The 13,943-nt window shown below is 31.5% G+C and overlaps 1 protein-coding gene across 1 annotated transcript; it reads left to right on the top strand.

The window, feature by feature from the left end:
• Nucleotides 1-3,166: 3,166 nt before the first annotated feature.
• Nucleotides 3,167-13,943, top strand: LOC139511332 (L-proline trans-4-hydroxylase-like). Its single transcript, XM_071297976.1, has 10 exons — nucleotides 3,167-3,210; nucleotides 5,663-5,716; nucleotides 6,538-6,619; nucleotides 6,945-7,035; nucleotides 8,554-8,664; nucleotides 9,333-9,424; nucleotides 9,933-10,023; nucleotides 11,618-11,750; nucleotides 12,509-12,660; nucleotides 13,734-13,943. The coding sequence occupies exons 2-10, from the start codon at nucleotides 5,686-5,688 to the stop codon at nucleotides 13,869-13,871; spliced, it is 921 nt and encodes a 306-aa protein (XP_071154077.1). The 5' UTR covers nucleotides 3,167-3,210; nucleotides 5,663-5,685; the 3' UTR covers nucleotides 13,872-13,943.

Here is a 13,943-nt window from a genome sequence, read left to right as displayed (position 1 = left end):
GATTGTTTTTTTTATTATGTTTATCTGGCCTAGAAACCAAAGAATAGATCAGGGAGTGTTAGTTCTGTCTGTAGTAATGAACATTGTTGAAACAAATGCATGAAGTCATCACCAAGTCTCCCGGGTGCAGTAGATATAAACAAATAAGAAGATGTGGTATGATTACGAATGAAACCGATTCAGCTATAAAGGCTCACAATATGATCTGCACTGAATGACATTGGAATTGACTACTGACAGTCTGCTCCATATTGCCTCAAAAACATTTTAAAAAAACAGTTGAATACAATGGCTCAGCAAAATTTCAAGATAAATGATATGACAGAAAAAAAAAGACTCGTCATTCCAAGAGAGGAGTTCACACGGCCTTAAAAGTACCCAAGCCTTCAGACTATAAAGACCAGCTTTTAATGATTTCAACAGGATTCTGTATGAGATGTCTGTTTTTATAGTTGAACCCTCACAAGTTTATATATATACGTCTACTAAAAGTAGGGGATTATAGTGTAAAGATCTCTGTGTCCGACAGTCCATTGGTACAAAGTCTGGTTGAACTGCAGGTAGAAGTTATTTTATTTTACCATAAAGGATTGTGCTATGATATCATTATGAAAACTTTATATAAACCTATAGGCATCAGAGTATAAATAATATCATTTTGGTATTTAACCCTTCTAATCAACTTCACGGTTCATTGATTATGTAAAAAAGGTATTGCATTACATTTTATTTTTTTAGATATTCAATTTGTGTTTTGAGATGTTCCCCATTAAGATTTTTAACCAATATTTCCATTTGCAAGTCTTAACTAGGAATCTACTTTATTCAAATAAAGTGCAATTCAATTCCTATTGATATTTTCTATTTGTAAAATAAATAAAAAAAAGTTTTGAGACTCTCCCTTCAAAAATGTCAAACCCAATAAACCAAGTTTTTTTTATTTCTTTCAACTCAAATGCATTCTTTTATGTATGTATTATAAGTTTGTTTTATTTACATTTACATATTTCTTTTCAATTATTTTTGATTATTAGATTTTTGCTTGTGAAGATATGATAATAAATGACTTGAAATTTTGCACCCCCCCCCCTTCCACCCCCCTCCTTGTGAAATTTTACCTTTTAAGTATGTTTTTTTAATTAATAATTACAGTTTTGTTGATCCAGGATAACAAAGAGACAACTTATTACATTTTTAAAAATTAATTTTGGATATTTTGAGTGATATCTTGATTTTCTTTTAAAAAAATGGTAAAATGTAGGTTTTGAGAGCCCCCCCTATAAAAAATTTCCCCCGCAACACCTGGTTTTCTGACTTTGAATGGAAAGAGTGATGTTTGATGCATGTCATATGTGAAAAACAAAATTAGTTATTGAACAGTTTTTTTTTAAATTCACTTTTAGTTCATTTCAGGGCAATTTTTACTATATATCCATTATAATATTAGCCCTATTTTAGCATGTCCCTCCCGTTACTACAATAAAGGTAAGGTATATATTTTTTTAGCTTAATCCATTCATTATACATATATAGGAATTGAGGAAAAAATTCAGACATAGTTATTGGTCAGATTTTTCATAATTCTTTTAGATTGGGCCTCGTTAAGTCTTATCTCTTTGTCAGTCAGTGGGCACACACATGTCGTAAATTATAGCAACTATAAAACAACAAAAGAACTCGTCTTCTAATGTATGATACATTCTATTTGTCCGTTTGCTTGTTTCGTTTTGATATATCAAAGTCATATTGTATAAATCATTATTTTGTTTTGCTTGTCTAGTTTTCACTTGAACATTGAATGATATTGTTTTCTACTGTAATTGGCATGTCAAGGCAATGTCATTTTCAATCATATAGCTCTTATACCAGAAGACCGGAATTATGTGACATTTACTCTTAAAATGGTTATTGTGGAATACACGAACATTAAATCTGGTTTTAAACTCTGTTTTAAAGATGTTTTGTTGTTAAGAAAGGTAAAGATCATGTTGATTATTAGACTGAAATGAACACACTCTTGAATGCAAGAAATTCTATTGATTTTTCTTACCTACATAGAAACAACTTTCAATGAACAAATATATATTCACTATGGAATAAATACATACATTTCCTTAATGGTGTGTGCATTTAAACCGAATACCTTTGAACCTGTTAGATTTTAAATAAGCAAATGTGCTGATAACACATGTTACATATTACCTATCTACAGTAGACAAATATCCTAATCAAAGGTATTGTGTGGTAGATTTGATATGTTATGAATCTGAATAACGCCACACATGTACCTTGAACTATTTCTAATTTTATGATTGCAAAAATATAAAAATAAAAAATAATTAAATCGTATGAACCTTAATGTGTGATTTAATTTGAATGCAAAGCACTGCTCACAATCTGGACTTGAGACAACTATTTATCCGTAAGTCAAACTTCTGACAGTTATAAACGGTTTATGTCAATCTTCTGACTTAATGCAAACGGTTTCTCCAAACAGTTCCGACATACTGCCCACGGTCTGATGATATCTGAGCTGGTACTAGCGATGTCAAGAGACAGCTATCGATCTTTATAAGTCATACTTCTGACTCGGTTCAGATGGTTCAGATGGTTTACTAAGACATACTTCTGACTTGGTACACACGTTTTTCTGATATAACTAACAATATTTATAAGTCATAGTACACACGTTTTTCTGAGATAACTACCAATGTTTATAAGTCCTACCTCTGACTTGGTACATTCGGTTTTCTGAGATAACTACCAATGTTTATAAATAGTACCTCTGACTTTGTACACACGTTTTTCTGATATAACTTACAAACTAGTTAAATCGTGCTTCTGATTAGATGCAGTCTGTTTCCTGTGACAACAGTTTATGGGATTGAACATTTATCATGGAAGCAAACCATTTGATGAAAGTCGATAGGTTTTTCTAGGTAAAATGATTAAAACTCATTATGTATTTAGTAGTTTCTCTTAAAATTTCATGGTGAGTTTTTTTTCTCTCATCTGGAGTCATAATTCAAGATTCACGACGAAAATCCCAATATTCAAATACAAGGCGATAATCAGACTACTAGTACTTGAAAGATATTAACGATAACAAAATATTTCTAGAGTTATGATTTAAAAATCTTAATTGGTGAAACATTTATTCCAGGTTGTCATGTAATTCAGTGTACTTCTCAAACAGCAACTTAGCTAACCGTATGTTATGATTTCAATGTTTTTATTAATATTTTGTTACATATGCATACCATTGTATTTCAAAAAGTCAAAAGTAAATTAGCAAAAATACCGAACTCCGTTGAAAATTCGAATCGGTAAGTCCCCAATCAAATGGCAAAATCGAAATCTCAAACGCATCAAACGAATGGATAACACCTGTCATATTCCTGACTTAGTACAGACATTTCCTTAAATAGAAAATGGTGGATTAATCCATGTTTTATAGATTATTTGCATGACCTTAGAATTTATTCCTCATGTACAACCAAACGGACGCCTCACTTAGCAATTATTGGCTGCCGGAATGATGGAAAGTTCAGCAATCACTTATATTGGGCTAATAGTGAATAAAAACTGAGAATATGTCAAAGAAATAACAGCCCAACCCAAAAGCAGAAAAAGACCAAAAAGCCACCAATGGGCCATTGGCTAGAATTTTAACAATAGTGTATTCGACTTTAGTTATATTTTCATTATTTTTTTTCTCTCAGTAATTAAATGTGATTTGATATTTCGGTAAGGTAATAACCAATGTATGATACCCCTCCATCATTCCCCAAACCCGAAATATTTTTGTCCTAACAAATATAATCATAAAAGGTAAACGTTAGTAGACTTATATAAAAGCGCATGCAATATCAATTCAAAATACAGTTTTCTTTCATGAATTTTTATACGGATGATTACATATTTTGCTACGTAGTTGCGTCTGGCCTATTTTGAGCGAGATAATCATTATCATATGTTAAAAGATTATCGGACAGATAAAAATGTGTACGTGAATTTATAACAGTAAACTAAGTAAACAATATATACAATATTTAAAGGTAAGGATTCTTCAATCTTTAAAAAGTAAAAGAACAGACATACCGAACTCCGAGGAAAATTCTTTACAAAAAGTCCTAAAGCAATTGGTAAAATCAATAGTACAAACACATCAAAAGAATGAATAACAACTGTCATATTCCTGACTTCATATTTACACCACTGGGTCGATGCCACTGCTGGTGGACGTTTCGTCCCCGAGGGTATCGCCAGCACAGTAGTAAGCACTTCGGTGGTGACATGATTAACAATTATATGGTCATTTTTTTTATAAATTTTCTGTTACAAAACTTTGAATTTTTTGAAACACTAAGGATTTTCTTATCGCAGGCATAGATTACCTTAGCCATATTTGGCACAACTTTTTTTTTGTAATTTTTGGTCATCAATTCTCTTCAGCTTTGTACTTGTTTGGCTTTGTAACTATGAAAATGCTGGATTTAATCTGGTTTAATAGCTAGCTAAACCTCTCACTTGTATAAAATAAATTGAAAACAACACGTTTAATAATTTCATGCGTCCGAAGCGCTTTTCTGCATTTACCTTCATCAAGAACGCTCAAAGTCAAACATTTGAAATCCGAGGGATGTATAAGTACCGAAACCGTTGAAGAGCTATATGACAAAAATACCTAAAATAAATACCCAAATTCATTTAAAGTCAACTTTGCCTGAGGGAGTTGAAACCTTAGTTTCTTTATAATTTCAAATTTTATTAACGGACAATTTTAGAAAAGTTTGTTAAATCATGTCAGTACTGTCTACTGAGCTGATGATACCACGCATACAATTCTATTATACTGAAAAAGATGTGTGAACAAAAAAAACCATACATAATAGGTAAAAATGTAAAAAAAGGGGTACAGCAGTCATCATTGTGCTTTTATCTTAATCACTATAAAAACAAACAAATGCGTCAACAAATAAAACAAAAAGACATATCGACAAACCATATTAGCGAAAACGTTGACCAGAATACCAAATTTAACCACAGCACAATAACACAATGACGGGATGTACAAGTACCGAGTAACGTCAAAAGGATATTACCAAAAAAGACTAAACAGTAAAAGTAATAATCTATAAACAGTGTTGGTCCTTTTTCCTTAACAGTCATGGTTTATCATTTTGAAAAAATAAATACGATTTCGATTAATATTGCGCTTGTTTATCTATTGTTGGTATTCATGACGGACGTCCACACACCATAGATATCATAGGTCGTAGGGTGATAATAGCTTGGAATGATCACATGACCTCCAACATAATATAATCATCTACAGTCGGTTTCAATCATAACCCCATGTAGGACTGTCAGAATATATATCATAAAACAGTTCTTAAATGTTCTAAATTATATACTTAGAAGTTCTACCGTATTGTGCAAGCATCACTCATTAAGCCTTTCTAATGTTATTATTTGTCTCCGTAGCATTGTTCTGACTAGGAACTTAACAAAACCTGTGCGAAAGAGTCAATAGGATGATGTTAAACAAGTTGAATCTATTAAAAAATGAGCTTGAGGCAATATTTGTTATTATATTATTTTCAAGTTTTTTCTGTGAATTTCATATTTTGTCAAATTTCACATTCGATTTTAATTGTAGTACAGGAGTGTCTTACTACCACAATGATTACAGAGAGCACCAAACTTAACTCAGGTTTGTGATATTAACCATAGTGGTAGAAAAACGTATGCCCAATTCAAATCTTTAAATCTTTGAATTGGCATACGTTTACACAAATACTTATTATCATTGTATCTTTATCCAACTATGACAAAACTATTGGTTATTAAAATATTGATGTTTCTCTTACAATAAAACTATTGATATTAACTGATATATGTATTCATGATTGAAAGTATCGAATAATAATGAAATATTAGCTACTGGACGTTTAGCAAACAAAAAACTATCATATATATTTAAACGTTGCAACGTACGCGACGAAACTGCAATGTTCAAGGTAGAATAACGAGGCATAATTGACCTTATTTAATTAAAGACAGACTAGATATTAGAGTGAAAACAATGACATCTACCGGGGAAACGTCTTTTGCTTAGCACGCATTCATCGTTTTTCGATTTAAGACTTGTGTCTTGTGGTTTAATGTCACAGAATATGACAAAATTTTGCAACGAAAATCCGTGTTTGAATTTGTTTATGTAGACATATTTCAAATTTCTAAATGATCATGAAAAATCATGGAACGCTCTTTAAAAAACACAAATGCTTGGTTTTGTTGATCAATTTGATTTAAGAGACGCTTATTCATTACTCATTACTTGCCTGTATCAAGTCACGAATACAACAGTTATTTTCCATTTGTTTGGTGTGTTTGATCTTTTAATTTTGCCACTTGATAAAGGTTTTTCCGTAGTGAACGTTTCTTGGAGTTATGTATTTTTGCTATTTTTCACAAATTGCTGTCCGGACTGTATTGCTATATTTTGCATGACATCAAACTTTTATTTTGCAGAATATCTTTTTCATCGTGATGACTTCCAAGTAACACCAAAGATTCAACAAAACTTTAACAAATATGGTTACATTTTAGTGAGGTAAACGGTTTTTTTATGAGCGAATATATACATTGGAACAATGGATTATAAACATAATAAATTAAACGATATCGAAACACAAACTTCAAACACAATATTCCATATTCGATTTCATTTATTAGTGCATTCCAAGAGGTTTTAATGTAATCATCACAAAAACAACAGTCGTGAAAGACAAAGCTATATAAACCGCTACACAATATATAGGCTGCGATTAGAAAATAAAAGATAAAACACAAAAAACGGTGTTATGATGATGGTGTAAGGTAAAAATGGTTGAACATAACATCTTCGGGATATAAATTTTCAACTTTTTGATTTGCAGGAGTCTACTTGATAACGAAGAGGTTGAAAAAGTAAAGAAAGTATTCGAAAATGCCACATCAGAACAGATTCTTGAAGACAATGAAATGAGGGTAATATTGATTTAAGAATGATATGGAAAAAACTGCGGTAATATTTTTTGTTGTTTGTGTAAGTAATAGTTTCTACTAGCTATTTTGTCCTTTGTGGTTTTGAATGTTAGAATTTGTAACTGAACCACTTTATCTACTTGATTAGAATATCATTGTTTTCCCTTCAAAATCGATTCACAGACAATATTTGGGTATGCATCAATTAAGAATTGTGGGGTAATTATAAAATAAACAATATCATCATTTTAACAAGTGAGAGGTGTAGCTAGCTATACAACCTCTATAGGTTGCACTTTGTAAATACAGCTATTTCTCAAACCACCCCTCCTTTGGGGAGATTTAGAATATTCATAGAAAATTAATTTTGTTTACATACTGGTTCCCAGTTATGCTCTCTGTGTACCATCTCATAGAGACATAACTTGGGAATGTTACCAGTAAATATACATGTGCATATTGTTTACATTGAAATCTGTGGTAACCCTTCATTCGAGGAAGAGGTTGTTAAGAAAATTAGTGTTAGTTTAAACTCTGAAAAGTTCAGGGCATATACACGTTGAAAATATGCCGCACAGCCCTATATTTTGACCTTTGAAAAAAATTGTAGTGCAAATGAACTTTCAATTCTAGGATAAGATTTTTTTCAAAACTTCATAGTAAAAGTGGAACAGTTTTAGCCGTAACAGGAGTTCCTATGGGAAATTGCATTGTCAATATTATCAGAAATGCAACCTAGCTTTCCGTTCCAAATTTTACACGGAATTCGGTATTTTTACAATCAAAAATTACAGAATAGTCAAAGTTTTTAAAAATCTAAAAAAAACTTAAAATTGTTATTGCATCCCCCCCCCCCCCCCCCCCCCGCCACGAAGACGAAAAAATCAATATCTACAAATCTACAATTTTATTTATTAGAAATTGCTTTCTGTCCCATATACCGTCCACGAAGTTTTAATATTTACTTAAGAAATCATATCATATAAGGTTTTTATCATCAATATGAATTTGTTTGGGATAATCATACACGTTTGTGCTGACATCCGTTTTTGGTTTAGACACAGTGTTGACTGCTGTACATGTACCCCTAATTTTGACATTTTTTCCTTTCATGTCTGTTTGTTTTGTTCACGCATCGTTGTCCTTATAATGGAATTTGATACGACTGTCATACAAGTGCGAGATTAAACTAGCTATAAAACCAGGTCCAATCCACCATTTTCTCCATAGGAAAAGTCAGGAATATGACATTTGTTATCAATTCGTTTGATGTGTTTGAGCTTTTGATTTTGACATTTGATTAGGTACTTTCTGTTTTCCTCAGAGTTCAGTATTGCTGTGATTAAATTTTTATTTTTTTCACCTTCTTTGAACAAATTCTTGGGGCAAAAAAAGTTATATAAACAGTTTAAGGCTAATGTATTGAATAAATATTTCACAACGCAGTTGTTTGTTGTTTTCATGTGTTCACGTATTGATTATTTAAATAAATAACCAAGTATTAATTCTCTATATTTGAAGATATCCGATGGTCAAGGACGAGAGGCCAAGTTAATAGTATGGTCACACCCTGGAAATGATGTCAGTGGAATTGTTAGTAGGTCACAAAAAGTAGCAGGAACATGTGAAAAGGTGAGTTTGCTTTGGGTACTTACAGTTAAACAATATGTACCCATATTTTGACTATTTTATTTATTGTGTCTGTTTATTTAACGCATCAATGTAAATATAACGGAATTTGATGAGACTGTCATTAAAGTGAGAGGGTGAGCGCTATAGAACCAGGTTTAATCCACCATTTTCTACATTTGAAAATGCCTGCACCAAGTCAGGAATATGACAGTTCTTGTCCATTCGTTTTTGATGCGTTTTGTTATTTGATTTTGTCATGTGATTATGGACTTTCCGAATATTGATTTTCCTCTTAGTTAAGTATTTTTGTGATTTTACTTTTTTTTTATGTATCAGCAATCAATAAAATCTATCACTGAGACCATTACCAAAAATAACACAATGCTTATATTAAACATTTGTCGAAAGTCTCATTTAAGGAACATAAACAGCATGAAATTCTGTCTTAGCGCTGACTAAAACAATTAACAACTCGAAGTTAAATCATTTATCTTTTTAAATGAATAAATCAATGGTAAATGAGTTTTATAAGAGCATTGCTCTTGTATCCTAATATCATTCATGAATTACTTATATATTTTGTATCTTCTTTCTCTTGCAGTCATAATTTGCGAATTCTTTCAAAAAATATTCATTAACAAAATATTAGCTATAGTTCCACTTTTCAGCTGATGGGAGAAGAGGTATATCATTATCATGGTAAATTAGTGAGTAAAGAGGCAAATACTGGGGGCTCATTCTTATGGCATCAGGATTATGGGTATTATTATTATGATGATAAAACACACTTAAATACAACAGATGTTAATAAACTTGTCATATATACCAGGATTGACTTTTTTGTGTTTGCGCCAGACGTGCGTTTCGTCTACAAAAGACTCATCAGTGACGCTCGAATAAAAAAGTAAAAAATAAAATTAAAATAAAGTACGAAGTTTAGATATAGGCCTAATACCAAAACTATTGTTATCAGGTTTTTGTCCTCTAAAAGTGAATGATTTTATCTCGCTACTAAACATTCAATAAGGTATTTATAATAGTTACACATTTGCGAGTGAGTCCAATCATTAACATATAATACCACAAGAAAATTATATTTTATGAATGATTACAAAAAATGAAGCCGTCATCATCGTGTTTAATTTGTAGACGCATATTCACTAGTATTATTCTATATGATATGCATGAATTGAAATACACAATGTATTTGCTGGATGGCAAACAATCAGAATATAAACAGTCCCCTTATTGATCGTGTCATTTTCCAGATATTGGTATCAAAATGGTTGCCTGCTACCTAATATGATGACAGTTTTTATTGCTCTTGATAAATGCACGAAAGAAAATGGTTGCCTTCAGGTAAATACACTCAAATGATATGTGTTTCAAATGCCTCACACATTTAAGGAATAGTAAAAAAGAAAACGATAGCAATTCATTTATTGCATTTTTTTCTCTATAGAAACCATACCATTTGTCTCAGTCATGTCATTTGTTTATTGCCTCAAATCAATAATAATATGACTCATTTTCAGTATACTCAATCATTAAAATCATTTATCATACATTTAGTAGTAAATACAGTAGTTTTGAATATTTTATAAATAGCCTGCTGTGTAATCCATATCGCGCAACTTTGATGCGCACCCTTTATCATACCCTTTATCACACCCCTACTCATTTTTTTTTCATTTTAACATAAAGTCCGTTTTAATTTATGCAAGCTTCTTCAGATTTTTTCCCCTCATACTGGATCCTAAATGAAAGGTCATTCGGGCGTGACGCAATTTATTGAATGACGTCATTGTTTGGAATGTGACGTCAGAAACGTCGAGTTTTCATATTTCTGACACACGAAATGCAACTATAAAAAGAAATCAAAGACATACCATACAAAACACACAAAATAATACAACAAACAAAATATTTCTAAAACAACAGCACGCAAATTGTAAGGTAACCCATGTACTTCGAATGAGTAGTTGAGCAGTTCTTTTAAATCTTTAAGAACAAGACAAAAGAAGAAATGAAGGTAACCCAGGTGCTAGGGATCAGATAGCAGTTCATATATACTCTCCTCTTGAAATATATGATAAAGCGTATAAAACATGGCAAATCCGGATCAAATGCCGTATCACCCTCGACCAATATCATCCCTCGGGCCTAAAGCCCCTCTGGCTGATATTGGTATTTCGGGATGATACGGCATATCATACAGATTTTGCCATGTTTTATTCTCTATTTATCATCGATATTAACATCCATTTAAACAGATTATAGAATTGTTCCATTTTTGCATTTCCAGAATGTACAGCAAGGCTATATCATTATATGTCATCCGTTATAAAAATAAGAACAATTGTTGTTTAGTCTATACAGTTATTTGCGACAAGCAACTTAAATCATTCATTTTGAAACTAAACAAATAGCCAACGCCAACGAAAATACACACAAATGTATATTTCATTTAGAGTCAATTTTTGCTATTTCTTTGGTCTTTTCTTGGCTAACACCTGCAATCTATAACGATTTATAAAAACTAAATAATGCTAATTATACAGTTGTTGTTTTACTAATTTTGTAGATTTCGGAGTGCATATTTCCAATTCAACAATCTTCTTTAAGTTCTAGATGATATTTGAAATATTGTATATATAAATATGTCATACGCATCCTCTTCATAATGTAAAACACAAACTGCTCTCTTAGTCTAGTTATGTTTTCATGTTTTGTCACTGTAAGCCTCAATGTTGTTGTGATATTCATTATATAGTATATTTCCAAAAATTGCAATCTTTTCAAACTTAAAAAGCAGACGCCATCGTATTTAAAATGTTCTCATCAAATCAAACAAAAAACTTTACATTGAATATCATTCCCCAACCAAAACAAAATGAAACTGAAAATTGTTACATTATTGTATTCAAATGATTTTCACATTTTGCGTTAGTAGATATTGGAAGGTTCGCATAAATGTGGTAGACTCGATCATGAACTGGTGCATGGACAACAAACGATACCAGACACTAAAAGAGTTGACCAGATAAAAGAACGTTGTCCACTGATATGGTGTGAAATGAATCCAGGTTCGATTACTCAATTTCTGGGTTTACATGATATATCAATGTCTAACGTCAAAAGTAAAATAATAAAAATACCGAACTAAGAAAGACATTGAAGAGATATTCAAAATTAAGAACTAACAACACAGAGACCGGAGCTAAAACTTATAGACCGTTAGTCGATATAACACATAAAACAAAAGATTGATAACATATCCTAAAAAAACAATATTACACCCTGGTGCCTAGAAAACATGTCATAGTTAAAAAAAACTTCACTCAACCCGTAGTCTTGTTCACAGAAAGTCACACACATTAATTCTTAGACTCACCGTTGGCTGCTAGATTTGTTATCAGACAACAAATCAAAATAAATCATAATGATGACAGAAAGCGATTAATTATTATTCAATTTAACAATTACCTATCAACACAATTAATGGAAATGAGGAATTTGTCCATGGGATACTGATGATGCCCCGCTTGCATGTAATGTTATGAAGGGAAATAGCTCTAATTTGGTATTAGCGAGGACACCAAAAATCGAACTTGAACTGAGTATTGTTGTAATGAGCATCGTGTATAAGTTTCATAACATTTGATTGAGACGAACTAAAGTTTGAGAGCGGAAACAATTTTTTTAAGTCGAACGTACGGGCAGACAAGTTTAAACTTTAATGATCCCCTCATCAAGGCGGGGGAATATAACAGAGACCATTGATTTCAGTTAATTTAGAAAGTTCAATGTATACGATTTATTACAAGACTTTTGTTTAAAATAGGTGATGCGTTATTCTTTCACTCCAATATGATGCATACAAGTGGTCAGAACAGTAGTCTAAATAGAAGATGGGCTCTCCTGACGGCTTTCAATACAAAGTCAAACAATCCAACCAAAGAGCATCATCATCCATGTTATACACCACTGACCAAGGTAGTCAAAGTCAGTTATCATTTCAAAATGGAAATATGAATATAGACAAGTATGCTATAAGTCATCGAGACAGCGTATTACAATTATATCAAATTATGCACAGACTAACTATATGAAACAATCATTGGTATATGTTGTTTTTATATTCAACACTATTTGTTTATTCACAAATACACATATTAACGGACTACCGAACTGTAACATTACATCTTTGTACTATTTCAAAAATGTTCACGAATTAAACATTTTCATAATGACTATGCAAATATTATTGATCGTGGTATACCGATATTGGTAGATTTTGCAGTGTGCAGCAGCCCGAAATATTATTCGTACCCTGTAAGGTAAACAAACCAATGGTAACCTAATCAAAGTATATGTTATCTGCCTGTGAAAGTAGTAAATGACAGAAAGTAAATCTACTGAATTGATAATATTAGAAACTGTCACAAACTTCAAAAATTGCTATCAAACGAAAATTATCCTCTTATTTAACAAAAGATATACGTATATATCAAATATATGGTTTTAAATTTCAGGTTGCGAAAATTCCTTAAGACTATATCTTACTAATCAAATAAACATACACACATGTACGGAAAAGTAAATATACACACATGCATGGAAAATAAACATACACACATGCACGGAAAATAAACATACACACATGTACGGAAAATAAACATACACACATGTACGGAAAAGTAACATACACACATGTACGGAAAAGTAACATACACACATGTACGGAAAAGTAACATACACACATGTACGGAAAAGTAAATATTTTAATTTACAACAGACTAGAAGAAGATTTCATTATTTCAAGTACTGGGTCATCAATCTGTTTTGTTTTGGTGCGTATCAAAGTAAGACTATTTCCCGTTCAACCAAAAATTGAATAAAATGATTTGAGTTATCTACTTCAAAATGAAAATAAAAATGCCTCTCTGTGTACGTTATCCTAAAAATAATATTAACATAATTCCCTAATCAATGACTTGATTTACATCATTAAAATTTCTTTATTATCGTACGTGTATAAATGATAATCTACAACAATCTACCTACAGGTTCCAGACGCCGCCATCAAAGAATGTGAAAACTACACTTTTGATCTTTCACAGATGGAATTTTTACATCCAAGTAAATCACAAACTGTTCGTCCGAATCTGTCCAAAGAGCAACAAGAAGCAGCTACCACAATTTAACATTTACAGACTTAACTTTTATATTAAGTCAGTTTTAAAAGAAGTTTTTGAAAATAAATAAAAAATAGTTGA

The sequence above is a fragment of the Mytilus edulis genome, chromosome 2, assembly GCF_963676685.1.
Source record: "Mytilus edulis chromosome 2, xbMytEdul2.2, whole genome shotgun sequence".
NCBI classification, from domain to species: Eukaryota; Metazoa; Mollusca; class Bivalvia; order Mytilida; family Mytilidae; genus Mytilus; species Mytilus edulis.
Note: the sequence above shows the minus strand (reverse complement) of the source record. Positions and strands in the feature narration are given on the sequence as shown.

Coding starts and splice junctions, on each gene's coding strand:
- LOC139511332 (XM_071297976.1), top strand. CDS start 5,686: ATGATTACAGAGAGCACCAAACTTAACTCAG. Junction 6,620..6,944: donor TATGGTTACATTTTAGTGAG/GTAAACGGTTTT, acceptor TTTGATTTGCAG/GAGTCTACTTGATAACGAAG. Junction 7,036..8,553: donor TTGAAGACAATGAAATGAGG/GTAATATTGATT, acceptor CTATATTTGAAG/ATATCCGATGGTCAAGGACG.